Source organism: Brienomyrus brachyistius, unplaced genomic scaffold (assembly GCF_023856365.1).
Source record: "Brienomyrus brachyistius isolate T26 unplaced genomic scaffold, BBRACH_0.4 scaffold34, whole genome shotgun sequence".
NCBI lineage: Eukaryota > Metazoa > Chordata > Actinopteri > Osteoglossiformes > Mormyridae > Brienomyrus > Brienomyrus brachyistius.
In genome coordinates this window covers 736,696-752,699 of record NW_026042309.1, presented here as the reverse complement: position 1 = coordinate 752,699, position 16,004 = coordinate 736,696, and the positions used below count along the sequence as shown (strand labels likewise).

The 16,004-nt window shown below is 43.0% G+C and overlaps 1 protein-coding gene across 3 annotated transcripts in view; it reads left to right on the top strand.

Annotated features, from left to right (window-relative positions):
- Window positions 1-16,004, top strand: part of LOC125721538 (NACHT, LRR and PYD domains-containing protein 3-like) — a 111,384-nt gene that overhangs the window by 35,005 nt on the left and 60,375 nt on the right. For 2 of the 3 annotated variants that reach the window (XM_048997467.1, XM_048997465.1), the window contains exon 10: window positions 4,558-4,731. In XM_048997467.1, coding sequence (XP_048853424.1) covers window positions 4,558-4,731 — 174 coding nt within the window. Of the gene's footprint in view, window positions 1-4,557; window positions 4,732-4,845; window positions 4,893-16,004 lie in introns of all 3 variants that reach the window. The other variant, XM_048997466.1, reaches the window with a different exon arrangement.

Here is a 16,004-nt window from a genome sequence, read left to right as displayed (position 1 = left end):
CACTGTGAGCAGGTATACAGGCCCATAGAGTATGTTGATAATTATCTGTGACATCCATGGTGAACTGTGAGCAGGTATACAGGACCGTAGAGTATGAAGATAATTATCTGTGACACCTATGGTGCACTGTGAGCAGGTATACAGGCACATAGAGTATGTATATTATTATCTGTGACACCCATGGTGCACTGTTAACCGGTATACAGGCCCAAAGATCATGCAGATAAATATCAGTGGCACCCATAGTGCACTGTGAGCAGGTATACAAGCCCATAGAGTATGTGTAGATAATTATCTGTGACACCCATAGTGTACTGTGAGCTGGTATACAGGCCAATAGAGTATGTAGATAATTATCTGTGACACCCATGGTGCACTGTGAACAGGTATACAGGCCAATAGAGCATGCAGATAATCATCTGTGACACCCGTCGTGCACTGTGAGCAGGTATAAAGGCCCACAGAGCATGCAGATAATTATCTATGAGACCCATGGTGCACTGTGAGCAGGTATACAGGCCCACAGAGCATGCAGATAATTATCTGTGACACCCTTGGTGCACTGTGAGCAAGTATACAGGCCCACAATGCATGCAGATAATTATCTGTGAGACCCATTGTACACTGTGAACTGGTATACAGGCCAACAGAGCATGCAGATAATTACCTGTGACACCCATGTTGCACTGTGAGCAGGTATACAGGCCAACAGACCATGTAGATAATTATCTGTGACACTCATTGTACACTGTGAGCAGGTATACAGTCCAACAGAGCATGTAGATAATTATGTGTGACACCCATGGTGCACTGTGAGCAGGTATACAGGCCCACAATGCATGCAGATAATTATCTGTGAGACCCATTGTACACTGTGAACTGGTATACAGGCCAACAGAGCATGCAGATAATTACCTGTGACACCCATGTTGCACTGTGAGCAGGTATACAGGCCAACAGACCATGTAGATAATTATCTGTGACACTCATTGTACACTGTGAGCAGGTATACAGTCCAACAGAGCATGTAGATAATTATGTGTGACACCCATGGTGCACTGTGAGCAGGTATACAGGCCCATAGAGTATACAGATAATTATATGTGACCCCCATGGTGCACTGTGAGCAGGTATACAGGACCGTAGAGTATGTAGATAATTGTCTGTGACACCCATGGTGCACTGTGAGCAGGTATACAGGACCGTAGAGTATGTAGATAATTATCTGTGACACCCATGGTGCACTGAGAACAGGTATAAAGGCCCAAAGAGTATGTAGATAATTATCTGTGACACCCATGGTGCACTGTGAACAGGTATACAGGCCAACAGAGCATGCAGATAATTATCTGTGACACCCATAGTGCACTGTGAGCAGGTATACAGGCCAACAGAGCATGCAGATAATTATGTGTGACACCCATGGTGCACTGTGAGCAGGTATACAGGCCAACAGAGAATGCAGATAATTATCTGTGACACCCATGGTGAACTGTGAGCTGGTAAACAGGTCCATAGAGTATGTAGATAATTATCTGTGACACCCATGGTGCGCTGTGAACAGGTATACAGGCCAACAGAGGATGCAGATAATTATCTGTGACACCCATAGTGCACTGTGAGCAGGTATACAGGCCAACAGAGAATGCAGATAATTATGTGTGACACCCATGGTGCACTGTGAGCAGGTATACAGGCCAACAGAGAATGCAGATAATTATCTGTGACACCCATGGTGAACTGTGAGCAGGTAAACAAGTCCATAGAGTATGTAGATAATTATCTGTGACACCCATGGTGCGCTGTGAACAGGTATACAGACACACAGAGCATGCAGATAATTTTCTGTGACACCCATAGTGCACTTTGAGCAGGTATAGAGGCCCACGGAGCATGCAGGTAATTATCTGTGACACCCATTGTACACTGTGAGCAGGTATCAGTACTGACTACTTTTTGCATTGAGTCACATGTTTTATGTGAATTACTTTGTACTGAATTGAAGGCCGGTATTTGTCACTGTAAATATGTTGTTGCAGACGTCCATCCAGAAATCAGAGCTGGGGGAAAAGATAAGGTCCTTATTCCAATTAATTTTTGGTAGAAATATCAATGTGTCTGTCGCAGATGGAGGATTATATATTTTAGAGGTTTCTTTTTATTTTTAAGTTGCAGAATGTTGTCTCATCTGAGGAGGATTCAGTGTATTATGTGTGAGGTTCATTTTGGTTTTGATGCTGGATTCACTTAGTAAATTTTAGAAAAATTGCATGTTCTTAACTCGTATTCATGGATTAAGTCTTCGAATGTCATGAAATGACTGTTACTGAGAAGGAGCTGGAGATGTGTAATCCCTTTCTGTCCCCGTGAGTGATGGTGAATAGTGATATTGTGAAGTAGGAAGGCCAGATTATTCCAGATTGGCGTGTATTTACAGGGTCTGAGAGTACAGTTAGTGATTTTAATGGCTTTCCACTGGGCTGTCAGTGCTGTGGAAATGGAAGCACTGTGTTATTAAAGCAGTTTTGTTTCTTTAATGAAATTTTGAGTAAGTCTGCATGTCTGAGATTTTTACAGTGCAGCTGCTCCTGCTGTAACCATGAGCTGCTGTTACTGCTGTAGTGTGACCATTTAGTTAAGTCTTGCAGCTGATTTGCTAAGTAATAATTAAGAAAAATGAGCTTGTAATCCACCTTGAGATTTATTTTTCTGTAATGTGGAATGTTTGATTTTGTGGTTTTGTTTTTCCAGCAAAAATGTGACATTAATGAGTTAAGAGTTTGAAAGAATTTTTCTGGAATTATTCTGGACGAGTAATTTTATTTTTATTGATTTAAGTGGGAGACTCATCTATTGTTTTGAGTAAGGGGGTGTAGTTGAGGGTAACCAAGTCTGACAGCCTGTAGGAGATGTAGATACTCAAGTACCGGATATTTCCAGTGTGAAATGGACCATCCTGATCAGCTGAATCCCAGGCATCTTCAGACAGTGAGAATATTATGGGTTTTTTCCAGTTTATTGTGTAGTTTGATAGATTTGAAAAGGTATTAATAAAATAAAAATTTTATAAATTGAGGGTTTCATAAAAACAGCAAGATATCATCTGCATAGAGACTAATTTTTTGTCATATTGCTGCCAGAAGTGTTTCTATGAAGATGGCAAACAGTGAAGGAGAGATTGGGCATGCAGGCCGTCTTCCCCGTCGGAGTGTGAATGCAGGTGATGTGATCCCATCTGTGACACTGTAGCTTTGGCTGAGGTGTACAGTATTTTAACCCAGTGGGTGAACGACTCTCCGAAGCCAAATCTATGCAATGTATTAAAGAGGAATGTCCAACTGACTGTCAGATGCCGTTTCTGCATCTAATGATGTAATCATGGTTTTAGTATGGGTATGCTGAGCAGTATTGACTAAATTAAATAATCTATGGATGTTGTCTGAGGCATGTTTTGTCTTTATGAAATCTGTCTGTTCAGGATGGATTATAGTAGGAATGACTGTCTCTGACTGAGTGGCGAGAGCTTTTGGAATGATTTTCAAGTTATTCATTAATGAGAGTGGCGGGTAACTGGAGGGTTGTGTTGGGTCTTTATCAGATCTCAATAAAACTGTAATGGCCGGTAACTGGAGGGTTGTGTTGGGTCTTTATCAGGTCTCAATATCACTGTAATGGCCGGTAACTGGAGGGTTGTGTTGGGTCTTTATCAGGTCTCAATAACACTGTAATGGCCGGTAACTGGAGGGCTGTGTTTGGTTTTTCTCAGGTCTCAATAACACTGTAATGGCCGGTAACTGGAGGGTTGTGTTGGGTCTTTATCAGGTCTCAATATCACTGTAATGGCCGGTAACTGGAGGGTTGTGTTGGGTCTTTATCAGGTCTCAGTAACACTGTAATGGCTGGTAACTGGAGGGTTGTGTTGGGTCTTTATCAGGTTTCAATAACACTGTAATGGTCGCTGCGGTCATATTTGATGGGATTTGTGATGCATGTTTAATTTCTCTTACCAGTCTATTGAAGAGTGGGGTTAATATGTCCCAAAAATGTGTATAGATTTCTGCAGGGTAACCATCTGGTCTGGCGATTGGTTGTTAGGCATTTGGTTGAGGACCTTATGGAGTTCTTCTGATGTTAATGGTGCATCAAGCAGAGGTGGAGAGTTCAGGTGTAGGGAGTACAAATCCAGACCAAGATTTTGTTTCAACAAACCAGTTGAGTCTCTGTGACTGTGACTCTTTATATTCATCTGGTTGGTTGAAACAAAATCTTGGTCTGGATTTGTACTCTCTGGACCTGAAATCTCCACCTCTGGCATCAAGGGCATCTGCTGTTTCATTGGTTAATATGGGTAAGTCTAGATTACTTTTAAATGATTCTATAACAACTGGATCTGGTTCTTGTTCTGGGAAGTATAGGTTCTTATAAAATGTTCAAAAGATGTTGTTAATTTTACGTGGTTATTGAAATATTTATTAGAGGAGTCACTTGCTTAAAAGTAATGCTTGTAATGGTGAGGTGATCTTATTTATTGTGGAATTTTTGTCTGTCTCTCTGCAGGCTGTCAGGCTGTAGAGTCACAGAAGAAGGCTGTTCTTCCCTGGCTTCAGCTCTGAGGTCAAACCCCTCACACCTGATAGAGCTGGATCTGAGCTACAATCACCCAGGAGACTCAGGAGTGAAGCTGCTCTCTGCTGTACTGGAGGATCTCAGCTGTAAACTGGAGAAGCTGAAGTGAGTACAGAGTGTGTGTCTGACACGCTACAGATACTTATGCATGTATGTGAAGAAGAGGCACCAATTAATAAATGGATACAGCAGTACTATGTCATTCTGCTTCTCCTATAGTGTGGATCACGGTGGAGAGTGCAGGACCAGACCAGGCTTACAGAAATGTAAGTGTGTTTGCATATTTTTATTAATAATACCATGAATACTATGTTATGGGTGTATTCACACAATTGTTGTGATGAGTGTGGCTTTTTGCACTGTGTGTAGATGGATTTCCATGTTTGTGTTTAGGTGAGTTTCATGTCATTTTAGACAACATCCAAACGCGAAACAAAATGTCAAAATCAACACCAAAAACACTATCAATTCATTTAATCGTTTTTAAAAATATTTTTTACAAATGCTTTATAGCTGCTTGTATTATCTTTGTGTTTGTTTGGGAGTGTAGGATGGTTAAATATATTCTGAATTAGTTATACAACTTTAATTTCACAAAAAAAAAGAATCCTTTGCATTTGTTCTTTTTGCGGATGCCGTGAATGTATGTTTCCTGTGTCAGATTCGTTAGTATTGTCCTAAGGAGGCACCTGTAGGCAGTGACATGTGCAAAATGTGAATTTGCATTTTTACAGGGTGGTTCTGGAACACTCCTTAATATTCATGAGAGAATATTACTGATTGGTCACTGAATCCCTTAAAGCAGGGGAGCCTAAATCCAGTCCCTGTAGGCCCAGAGTCCTGCTCATTTTTGGGTTTCTATTCATTTAACACACCTGATTCAACTGCTTGTGCTAATGTCTTAGACAATAGAAACAGGCAGCACATGTCGATGTTAACTGGCCAATCAGGTAGTGCCCCCTCATAAATATTAATCAGCCAGCCAATCATTTAGGGCTTCGCTCATTAATATTAAAAAGTTCTCCTGATTCACTGTGTTTATTTTTATTGATGGTTTGTAGATGGTATTATCATTAGTTTGCCGGCTTTGCGCGGCACTTATTCCGCCCCGCTTGACACTGCAGTGTTTCTCCCGGATCAGTAGATATAGTATGACATGCTTCACGGAAATAAGCCGATGCATATGAAATGCATTCAGACCGGCTTTCCTGTGACTAAAGACCATGTCAGACAATCGCTGCAAATACTGGATCCTCATGGAGCGCAACTCCGGCGCCAGAATCATCGTTTGTATCAGAATCCAGGTCCAAACTTTTATTAAACATCACTTTAAATATGTAATAATATTACTTAAATACTCTGTTATTGATGGCCATTTTCAAGCCGCACGCGCCGGCTTTAGCGGTTAGAAGGAAAGACACTGACTTTAGTATTGATCTCTGGTGCTGTTTTGTGGTAAATATGCTTGTGATGAATATGTCTGATGAATGTCGCTGCTTTGTAATTTTACTTCTCGTAATTAAGCAGTTAGTTTAGCTCGCGCCGCATTTTGGCGGCTCTTCCCTCCGACATTTCCTGAGCTGTTTCATAAACTTCAGTTCCCGCTTCGTTAGGATAAGCTGTGCTGTTTTTATATCGTACAGAAACATAAAGTACAGGCTGCCTGATGGGATTAATAATTCTTCCTCCTGCCTACAGACTCCTGCCAGCTGACGCTGGACCCCAACACAGCGTACAGACGCCTGTCTCTGTCACGGGGGAACAGGAAGGTGACATGGGGGGCAGAGCAGCCATATCCTGATCATCCAGAGAGATTTGACTGCTGGCCCCAAGTTCTGTGCAGAGAGAGTCTGACTGGCCGCTGTTACTGGGAGGCTGAGTGGGATGGAGTTGCCGTCCTGATAGGAGTGACTTATAAAGGGATCAGGAGGAAAGGAGAGAGTGACTGTCTGCTTGGATTCAATGACAAGTCATGGAGTCTGTGCTGTAATACTGACAGTTACTCTGTCCGGCACAATAATAAAGAGACTCTCATACCTATACGGCCCTCAGGCTCCCGCAGAGTAGGAGTGTATCTGGACTGGGGGGCTGGTGCTCTGTCCTTCTACAGAGTCTCCTCTGATGGACTGACCCCCCTGCACAGATTCACCTCCTCATTCACCGAGTCCCTTTATCCAGGGTTTGGGGTTGATAGAAACTCTTCAGTGTTTCTGTGACATGTTGCTGGTTCTCCTGGCAAAAAGGTAAAATCTCTGCTTTTTAACCTTTATAATCCTTTTTACTCTGAAATGTATGTTTGACAAAGATAAATGCCTGTATTCAGTGAGCTGACTAAACATGAAAAATAGTTTAATAGTTTATCTCTCTGACTAAAATGTAATTAAATGTAATCCTGATTCGGGGGGGGGGAGGGGGGCTTTCCCTCTCCCCTGTATATGTACATTTTATATATTTATGTCTATTTACTGTATTTCCTCCCTGTACAGTGACAATAAAGGCTTTCTGTTCTGTCCTATTAATGTCCTGCTTCAGCATCACCCAAAGCATAACTGAGTAACATAATGAAACCACAGTCTGCTGGATTAAGTTAAATTCACTGTATTACTGCAACGGAACATAACTGACTCAATGACACTCAATCAATGTGTATAATAATCATTTAACTGGAGACATAACAGACTTATAATATATAATTATGTCCTGTTACTGTTCTGCTTCAGTGGATTAAAGTAAATAAAATTATTATTAATATATTTCAATAAATAATGAAATTTGTTTTGTTAAATAATTAACCCCCCCGGACCCCACTGTAAAAGGTCTGATTACGCCACTGTTGGACAGAAGGGGCAGGTGCTCAGGCACTGAATTTACTTACATGTATTATTATTAATAACAGATGTGTAAGAATATACACGGACATCCATTAACAATCCAACATTGGATTCATTGTCTATTGCAGATTAACATTCTATACAGTGACTGTAGTCAGTTATAATGTCTCTCTATCAAGCTGCTGCCATATTTCTTACATCCACTTTACACGTCAATTCACAGAAGAAGCGATCCTTTCGGAAACAATGTGTACTTTTCAGGGCCGCCACTAGGTGGGGACAAAACACAGATTACTAAATAAAATAGGATCAGAATTAAATTATAAGAAAGCGGATCTATGCGCGATATAAAATACCATGATGACTCCATTTTAACGGGACACTTCTTTTTATGCAAGTAGAAACATTAGCAGTCATTTGCGTTCTTTCATAAAAAAACAAGAATATTATGAGCCATAAATCATCCATATATTTTGCAGGAACAGATATCGCGCCGCTGAAGTTCAGCACTTTCCCGTTTGAGATGCGGTTTCCTGCCGGCGACCTTTAAAAATCCACGACAGCAGCGGTTAGATGCAGCGTGTGCAGCGGCCATATTTACGGACAAAATCAAGCTGCTGACTATGACTTAGTTTGTGGTTAATTAATACATAAGTAACAGCATAATACTACATTATTTGTGCTTATAAAGTGTTACCGATGAGAGAACACTTTGAAAATCAGTAAATAACATTTTCTTGACTCTAAATCAGACCTAGACATGTTTGAGTAGATTACCAGGTTTCCTCTGATTATAGCACTTTCCGCACACAATATTGCGATGAGTTTGCTTGTTTTACACGTCAATGAAAGAATGACGACATCAGCGGATAGATTCTAAAGGAGAGAATCTCCAGCTTTTATTTTATAAGTAGCGCCAAGTATGTAAATTGGAACAGTCAGCTTGTTTAAGCAGTTATTACTGTATGTGTTGTCAGGGACGGATTATGGGTTGTGTGGGCCCCTGGGCAAAACGTTCGCGAGCCCCCCCCCCCCAGCACCACCACCACAACCACCACAATTCAAGGGCCCTTGGCAGCCAAACGCCCTCCCTATAGGGTCAGGGGCCCTTGTCGGCAGAGAATCAAAGAATGTATGCCCTCTAAAATAGACAAACGAAAATTCATTGTTGATAAGCGTTGCAAATTGTTTTGGGCTAGGGGCCCCACGGGCCCCCTGCACCCCAAGGGCCCCTGGGCAGCGGCCCCGCTGGCCCGGTCCGTAATCCGTCCCTGTGTGTTGTTCAATAATCCAACATACTTTCCCAGCTGGCACATTTCAAAGAGGATTGACCTCATTGTTACTGCAAAACTCGACATTTATGAAGGCCTCTATACCTTAACAAGCTTACGATTAAATGCAGCACGGCCCTTGATGTCCTGTCTGGATGTCTGGAGGTGATTTTCTGTCCTGAGTTAGACGAAATGCAAGAATCCATTTACAAAAGCTGTTTATCTGGGTCCCCGCGATGGGGCCCCTTGGATATGGTGCAAGTATCTCACAGGCCTTGGACACCGAATCACTCAGGCATTTCTGAGTCGGATCTTTATTTAGCCTGATCTTTATTTTTTGTATGGCAAATTTAACACAAACCAGTGTGTGGTCTGAATGACACACTAATGAAAGCTAATTCAGTGGCAGGAAAAGGTTTCCCGCTTATTTACATATATTTCAGAGGTTCACAGGGCTGCCAGCTTTGGTCTCCTGGCTGCTGTGACATTTTCAATTCAAGACAAATCTGCACACGCATTTACATGTATGTAAGAGTTTTATTACCTTGTAAATAGTCTGTAAGGTTTGCAAGCTACCCAAACGCCTTTGATGTAACTAATTATAAGTTTATAATAGAATAATATAGATTTGCCTATCCCAGGAACAACGGGCGCAGGCGGGAACCAACCCTGGGGGGAACCAACCCTGGGCAGGAACCAACCCTGGGCGGGAACCAACCCTGGGCAGGAACCAACCCTGGGCGGGAGCCAACCCTGGGGGGTGCCAACACACCGCAGGTTGCACACACTCACACAGCCACACTCACACAAGTACAGGCCAATTTAGAGACGCCAATCAGCCAACCCTGCACACCTTTGGACTGTGGGAGGAGACCAGAGCAGCACTGAAACACCTCACTCCAAACGGGCTTCAGTGCAGGTAATATATTAAGGCGGTGTTATGGTGGGGCGTCTGTGATGGGGGGGGTGAGAGGTGGTGTTCAGGCTAAATCCAAAGTGGATTAGTGGGTCTCATTAGGAACAGCGACGACCTGCCCTACAGAGAGGAGGTGAAGAGACTGGTGGGATGGTGCAGTGACAACAGCCTGATCCCGAATGTGGAGAAGACCAAGGAGATGATCATGGACTTCAGGAGGAAACAGCCCAGTCATTCATCACTCGTCACTGACAACAGTGCTGTGGAGGTGGTCAGCAGCGTCAGATTCCTGGGGGAGCAGATAACTGACAATCTGGACTGGTCACCAAACACAACATCACCGGTTAAACGGGCTCAGCAGCGTTTGCACTTCCTGCGCCGGATGAAGAGAGCTTTCCTCTCCCATCCTCAGCACCTTCTACCGAGGCACCATAGAGAGCGTGCTGACCAGCTGTATCTCCATCTGGTTTGGCAGCTCGAAAGCCTCAGACAGGAAATGGCTGCAGAGAGTGGTGAGGCCTGCAGAGAGGATCATCGGGACTTCTCTTCCATCCATCCAGGACATTGTGCACAAACACTGTCTCAGCAGAGCCTGTGACATCATCAGAGACTCCGCCCACCCCCACCAGGGACTGTTCGCCCTGCTGCCCTCTGGGAAGAGGCTTTGCAGCATCAGGACCAGGACAGTCAGATTCTGTAATAGTTTAATTCCTCAAGCTATTAGACTCCTGAACTCTCAATACCTCATGGCAGCCCCCCCCACACACACACTCCGTCTCTCTCCATCCATCCACACGTCACTTTCAAGAGCTGCTTCTTTTTAATAGTTTAGTGCAATATGTCTGAAACGGCGATGTACACTGGTGTTTGCTGCTATAGTGCTGTTAATATATTTTTATGCATATTCTATGTTAATTCCACTTTATATTCTTTTTTAATTCACTCTGCTGGGCCGATGATGAGTCAATGCAATGTAATTATGCTCTGATGTGCACTAACCGGTGTATGTTCTGAATGACAATGAAGTAGCTATTCTATTCTATTCTATGTCTGGATAAGTATGGGCTGGAATACAGAGAGAAGCTGGTGGCCAAAGCAGTGACGGGTCATGAGTGGCAGATGCTCTGGAGTCCAAACAGGAGTTAGAGAGTGTGGTAGAAAAATTTTAAATATAACACTTAGAATAAAAGTCGGAGCTCTCAGTTTGGTGAGTAAAGGAAATCTCTTTTATTCCAGCAACTCAGCAAAGCGCTCTCATCACACTCTGGCACTCGGTACCAAGTCACCCGAGCTTACAGAGCAACCAGCTAATAAACCATAACTCCCAATTCCCAATAAGGGTGTCTAAATCCTGATTGGTCACAAAACACCAACAAACTGAGCTGAAACATATAACAAACACAATTCTCCTGCTCTATTGGTTCACCTTGGCAACAAGGTAAAATCCACCCATTTTGCCAGAATTTTACCAGTTAGATGCAGCGTGTGCAGCGACCATATTTACGGACAAAATCAAGCTGCTGACTAAGACTTAGTTTGTGGTTTATTAATTCATAAGTAACAGCATAATACTACATTATTTGTGCTTCCTCGGGTAAAGTGTTACCGATGAGAGAACACTTTGAAAATCAGTAAATAACATTTTCTCTTGCCTTGACTCTAAATCAGACCTAGACGTGTTTACCAGAATATGTCTCAACTGCTAGACTCTACTTGAGATATGAATATAGATATTGATTACATGACATTGAATCACTATTAATGTTTGGGTGTTCCATTGATTAATGATTAACACATTGACGTATTGTCATTAAATCACTGCAAATACACGGTTAACATTTGATTAATATGATTAACATAATTACTTATACATTTGCACTACCGCATAGCATGCTATATATTGCCTGCCGCAACTATTTTATAAAGCTATAACTCACTGTGCACCAGTTGGGGCAGCTTCGAATCTCTCCCTGCAGGTGGTTTCTCCCCCCCCTTTTGTGCCGCTGTCTGCCTCTCCAAGGTCCGAGCTTTCCTCGGGGTCTGCGGAACTTACTGCAGGCAGCTATCGCAAAGCGAGGTCACACAGTACTCAAAACAATCTCTTCTTGCCTAAGACATAACAGACCCAATATGCCTCCCCAGGGGCGCCGCTAAGGGGGGGAAAGTTGGGACAATTCTAAGGGCCCACGCCCTTTAGGGGCCCCCAGAGATCTGAATGGGTGTGGTAGGGGGGCCCAACCTCATATTTTGTCATAGGGCCCAAAATTGCTAGCGGCGCCCCTGTGCCTCCCTCCCGGGCTACCAATGTCCAGTTTTACTTCCACATCTGTCTCAAGGTTAGAAAAAATTTAAATTTGACAGTGCGTGAAAACAATGAAACTATTACAAATACCTGTCCCACCATGTACTGTAATTCAATGGTATAGATGTAATAAATTATTATAGAGCCCAGCCTCTCAGTGACGAGATAACCATCAATTCATAGCAGTACTATCGAGAGCCAAGTTCATTTTGCCTTCTTTTCCCTCAAACATTGAAGAGCTCGGCAAAGCTTCAGTTAAAAGTCTTAAAAATTATCTTCTTGGTCCACAGCCTCTTCGTGAACTTGTGTGACAAGAGAAATTGTGTGACATGGATCATATGTTTTGCGATTAAAACCTCTGATGGCTCCATTCATGACTGAAGATCAGTTAATGTTAAACCTGCATTTCTTCAGATGGTTTATGTTGGTTGCAAGATCTTGCTAAATATCTCTTGCTGGCAGAGAACTTTGTGTTGTTCTTCAGGATCAAACAAAACACAGGTAGTTTAGCATGTGGCATTATGTGTTGTTAATGGTACAGATAATTGCACAGACAATGGCACAGAACTTCACCACACAATTATCATATTTATTATATTATAAAGAGATTGTGATATATATACAATAAGCAGAATAAATTATCAAACTTCTGTAAGCTGTGTTGCTAAGCTGTCATCTGTTATTCATTTAACCCCCTCCTCTCAGATAAACATTTTATTATTAGATTGTTATTTATTGTTACGGGCTGCTTTCCAGTGAGTATACTGGTAGTTGACTAAAGGAACCACTTGTGGTGCTGTGGTTGGGGGAGAAACTGCTTTGAGAGGTCAGTGTAGTAGTTTGAGTGTATAATGCTCCACACCTGCAGTGGTTAGCACTGTTGCTTCATACCTCTGGGACCCAGGTTTGAGTCTCTGCCTGGGTCACATGTGTGTGGAGTTTGCATGTTCTCCCCATGTCGTTGTGGGGTTTCCTCCGGGTACTCCGGTTTCCCCCCACAGCCCAAAAATATGCTGAGGCTAATTGGAGTTACTAAATTGCCCATAGGAATGCATGTGTGAGTGAGTGGTGTGTGAGTGTGCCCTGCAATGGGCTGGCCCCCCATCCTGGGTTGTTCCCTGCCTTGTGCCCATTGCTTCTGGGATAGGCTCCGGACCCCCCGCGACCCAGTAGGATAAGGAACCACACACTGCTCAAGCTTCATTATCATATTTTAACTAATTGAACTCATCTGCACTGTACCTAAGCTCTTTACACATTACATCCATCCATTATCTATCTTTTTATTTATTTATATTGTCCACATGCTTTACTCAGCATTGCACATCTCCTGTGAAAAATAAATCTTTGTATATTTACCTTTAGATGTTTATTTGTGTGTGTTTTGTTTATGTGATACCACCCCCATCAAAAGAAATTCCTTGTACTTCTCTGTCCTGGGCAAATAAAAAGATTCTGATTCTGAAAAGGTATGAAAAAAGGAGTGATAAAGACCTAGGAAATAACTGCAGATTCCAAACTAGCTCTGGCATTAACCTCAACACAAAAAGAGTGTCCTGGGAGGTTCATGGATGGGCTTCCATGGCCAAGCCGCTGCATGCAGGCCTCACATCACCAAGCATAATGCCAGTCATCCGATAAAGTGGTGTAAAGCATGCTGCCACTAGACTCTGGCGCAGTGGAGATGTGATCTGTGGAGTGATGAATCACACTTCTCTGTCTGGCAGTCAGATGGATGAGTCTGGGATTGGCCAGGAGAACCTTACCTGCCTGACTGCATTGTGCCGACTGTAAAGTTTGGTGGAGGAGGGATAATGGTGTGGGGTTGTGTTTCATGGGCTTGGCTAGGCTGCTTAGTTCCACTGAAGGGAACTCTTAACGCTTCAGCATACCAAGACATTTTGGATAATTGTACGCTTCCAACTTTGTGGGAACAGTTTGGGGAAGGAAGGTCCTTTTCTGTTCCAGCATGACTGTGTCCCAGTACATAAAGCAAAGTCCATAAAGACATGGTTGGGTGAGTTTGGTGTGGAAGAACTTCACTGGCCGACACAGAGCCCTGACCTCAACTCCATCGAGCACCTTTGGGATGAAATAGACAGAGATTGCGAAGCAGACCTTCACATTCAACACCAGTGCCTGACCCCACAAATGCTCTTCTGGTTGAATGGGCAAAAATTCCCACAAACACACTTGTGGAAAGCCTTCACAGAAGAGTGCCAGCTGTTATAGCTGCAAAGGACCAGCTCCATATTGGTGCCTATGGATTTAGAATGGGATGTCATTAAGGTTAGGTGTAATGGCCAGGTGTCCCAATACATTTGTCCATATAGCGTGTCTTTCCATTGACAGGACAAACTACTAATTGTACCTCCCTGTGTATACTACTTTTAAATATATTTCAGTAATAAATGCACACCTGGAAGATGGATGATAAGTCTCCTTTATGTGGATCTAAATTATGTCTTTTCACTTGGTCTCTGTAAATAAAACAAACATCCATACATCCTTACATGTTGGAATTATTTACATTATGTTAATGGGATGTAAATGTATTAGTTTTCATGCATAATTCTTACTGAATCATGGATAGTAGTTCCACACAAATAGAATATTCTGAAAATGACATTCTTTGTATGTGTTCTGAAACCATAATATAGTTGAGTTAATTTCACTGAATGTCCCCATGTTTAATTAAACCGACTGAATCACTTTCATTAGCTTGAATTAGGCATATAACCTAACAGCCGCCGTGATTTACATTATTCACCGTAATGAAGAAGACTCTGCCAAACACTCACTTTACTGGATGTTTGCTCTTTGTAATACAATTTGAACTGCTGTGGCTGTTCATGCAATCTGAACAACTCATCTGAATTAAAAATGAATTAAAAATAATTTTTTTCAAATGTTGGCTCTGAATCAGAGAAGAATTTCTTAAACTTGTCTTTGGAGTGGTATAATAAATTTTAAGGGTGGGGTTGAGTTTTGTTTCAAGGCTACAGTAGGTCGACTACCAGGCACAACAGATGGTGGTATTACATGCCGAATGGCAACAGGAAAGTTGTTTTCACACTTCAGTGTAAAACGAGAGCATCATGCAAGAACATGTAGTAATAAAAACTAACAAGACAAGTTTTATACTCTTGCCCTATTCAACACTATTATGGTGGATTAAAGAAAATCAAAGGAAATACCATATCATGCTATGCAAATATACATCTAATAATATCAACAGTTTACTAATAATACTAACCTTCACACCATATTTACTGGTTAGGCAGCACTGTTTAAAATGACGAGGGAAAAAAGCCAAAGTATCAACACTGCCCTTACCCCACCTTATGCATACACTTGTATAGGAAGCACTCACCTGTACTCTGCCTCAAACACACACAAGATGTACTCTGCTAAGAGCAAACACATGCATACTCTGCCATGGGCACACACACACCACAGGCACTCACACGCAAACCACGCGCACTCACACGCACAACACGCGCACTCACACATACACCACACGCACTCACACGCGCATCACGCACACTCAAACGCACACCACGCGCACTCACACGCACATCACGCGCACTCAAACGCACACCACGCGCACTCACACGCACACCATGCGCACTCACACACACACCACGCAGACTCAAACGCACACCACTTGCACTCACACATACACCACACGCGCATCACGCGCACTCAAACGCACACCACGCGCACTCACACGCACATCACGCGCACTCAAACGCACACCACGCGCACTCACACGCACATCACGCGCACTCACACGCACACCACGCGCACTCAAACGCACACCACGCGCACTCACACGCACATCACGCGCACTCACACGCACACCACGAGCACTCAAACGCACACCACTTGCACTCACACATACACCACACGCACTCACACGCGCATCACGCGCACTCAAACGCACACCACGCGCACTCACACGCACATCACGCGCACTCAAACGCACACCACGCGCACTCACACGCACATCACGCGCACTCACACGCACACCACGCGCACTCACACGCACACCACGT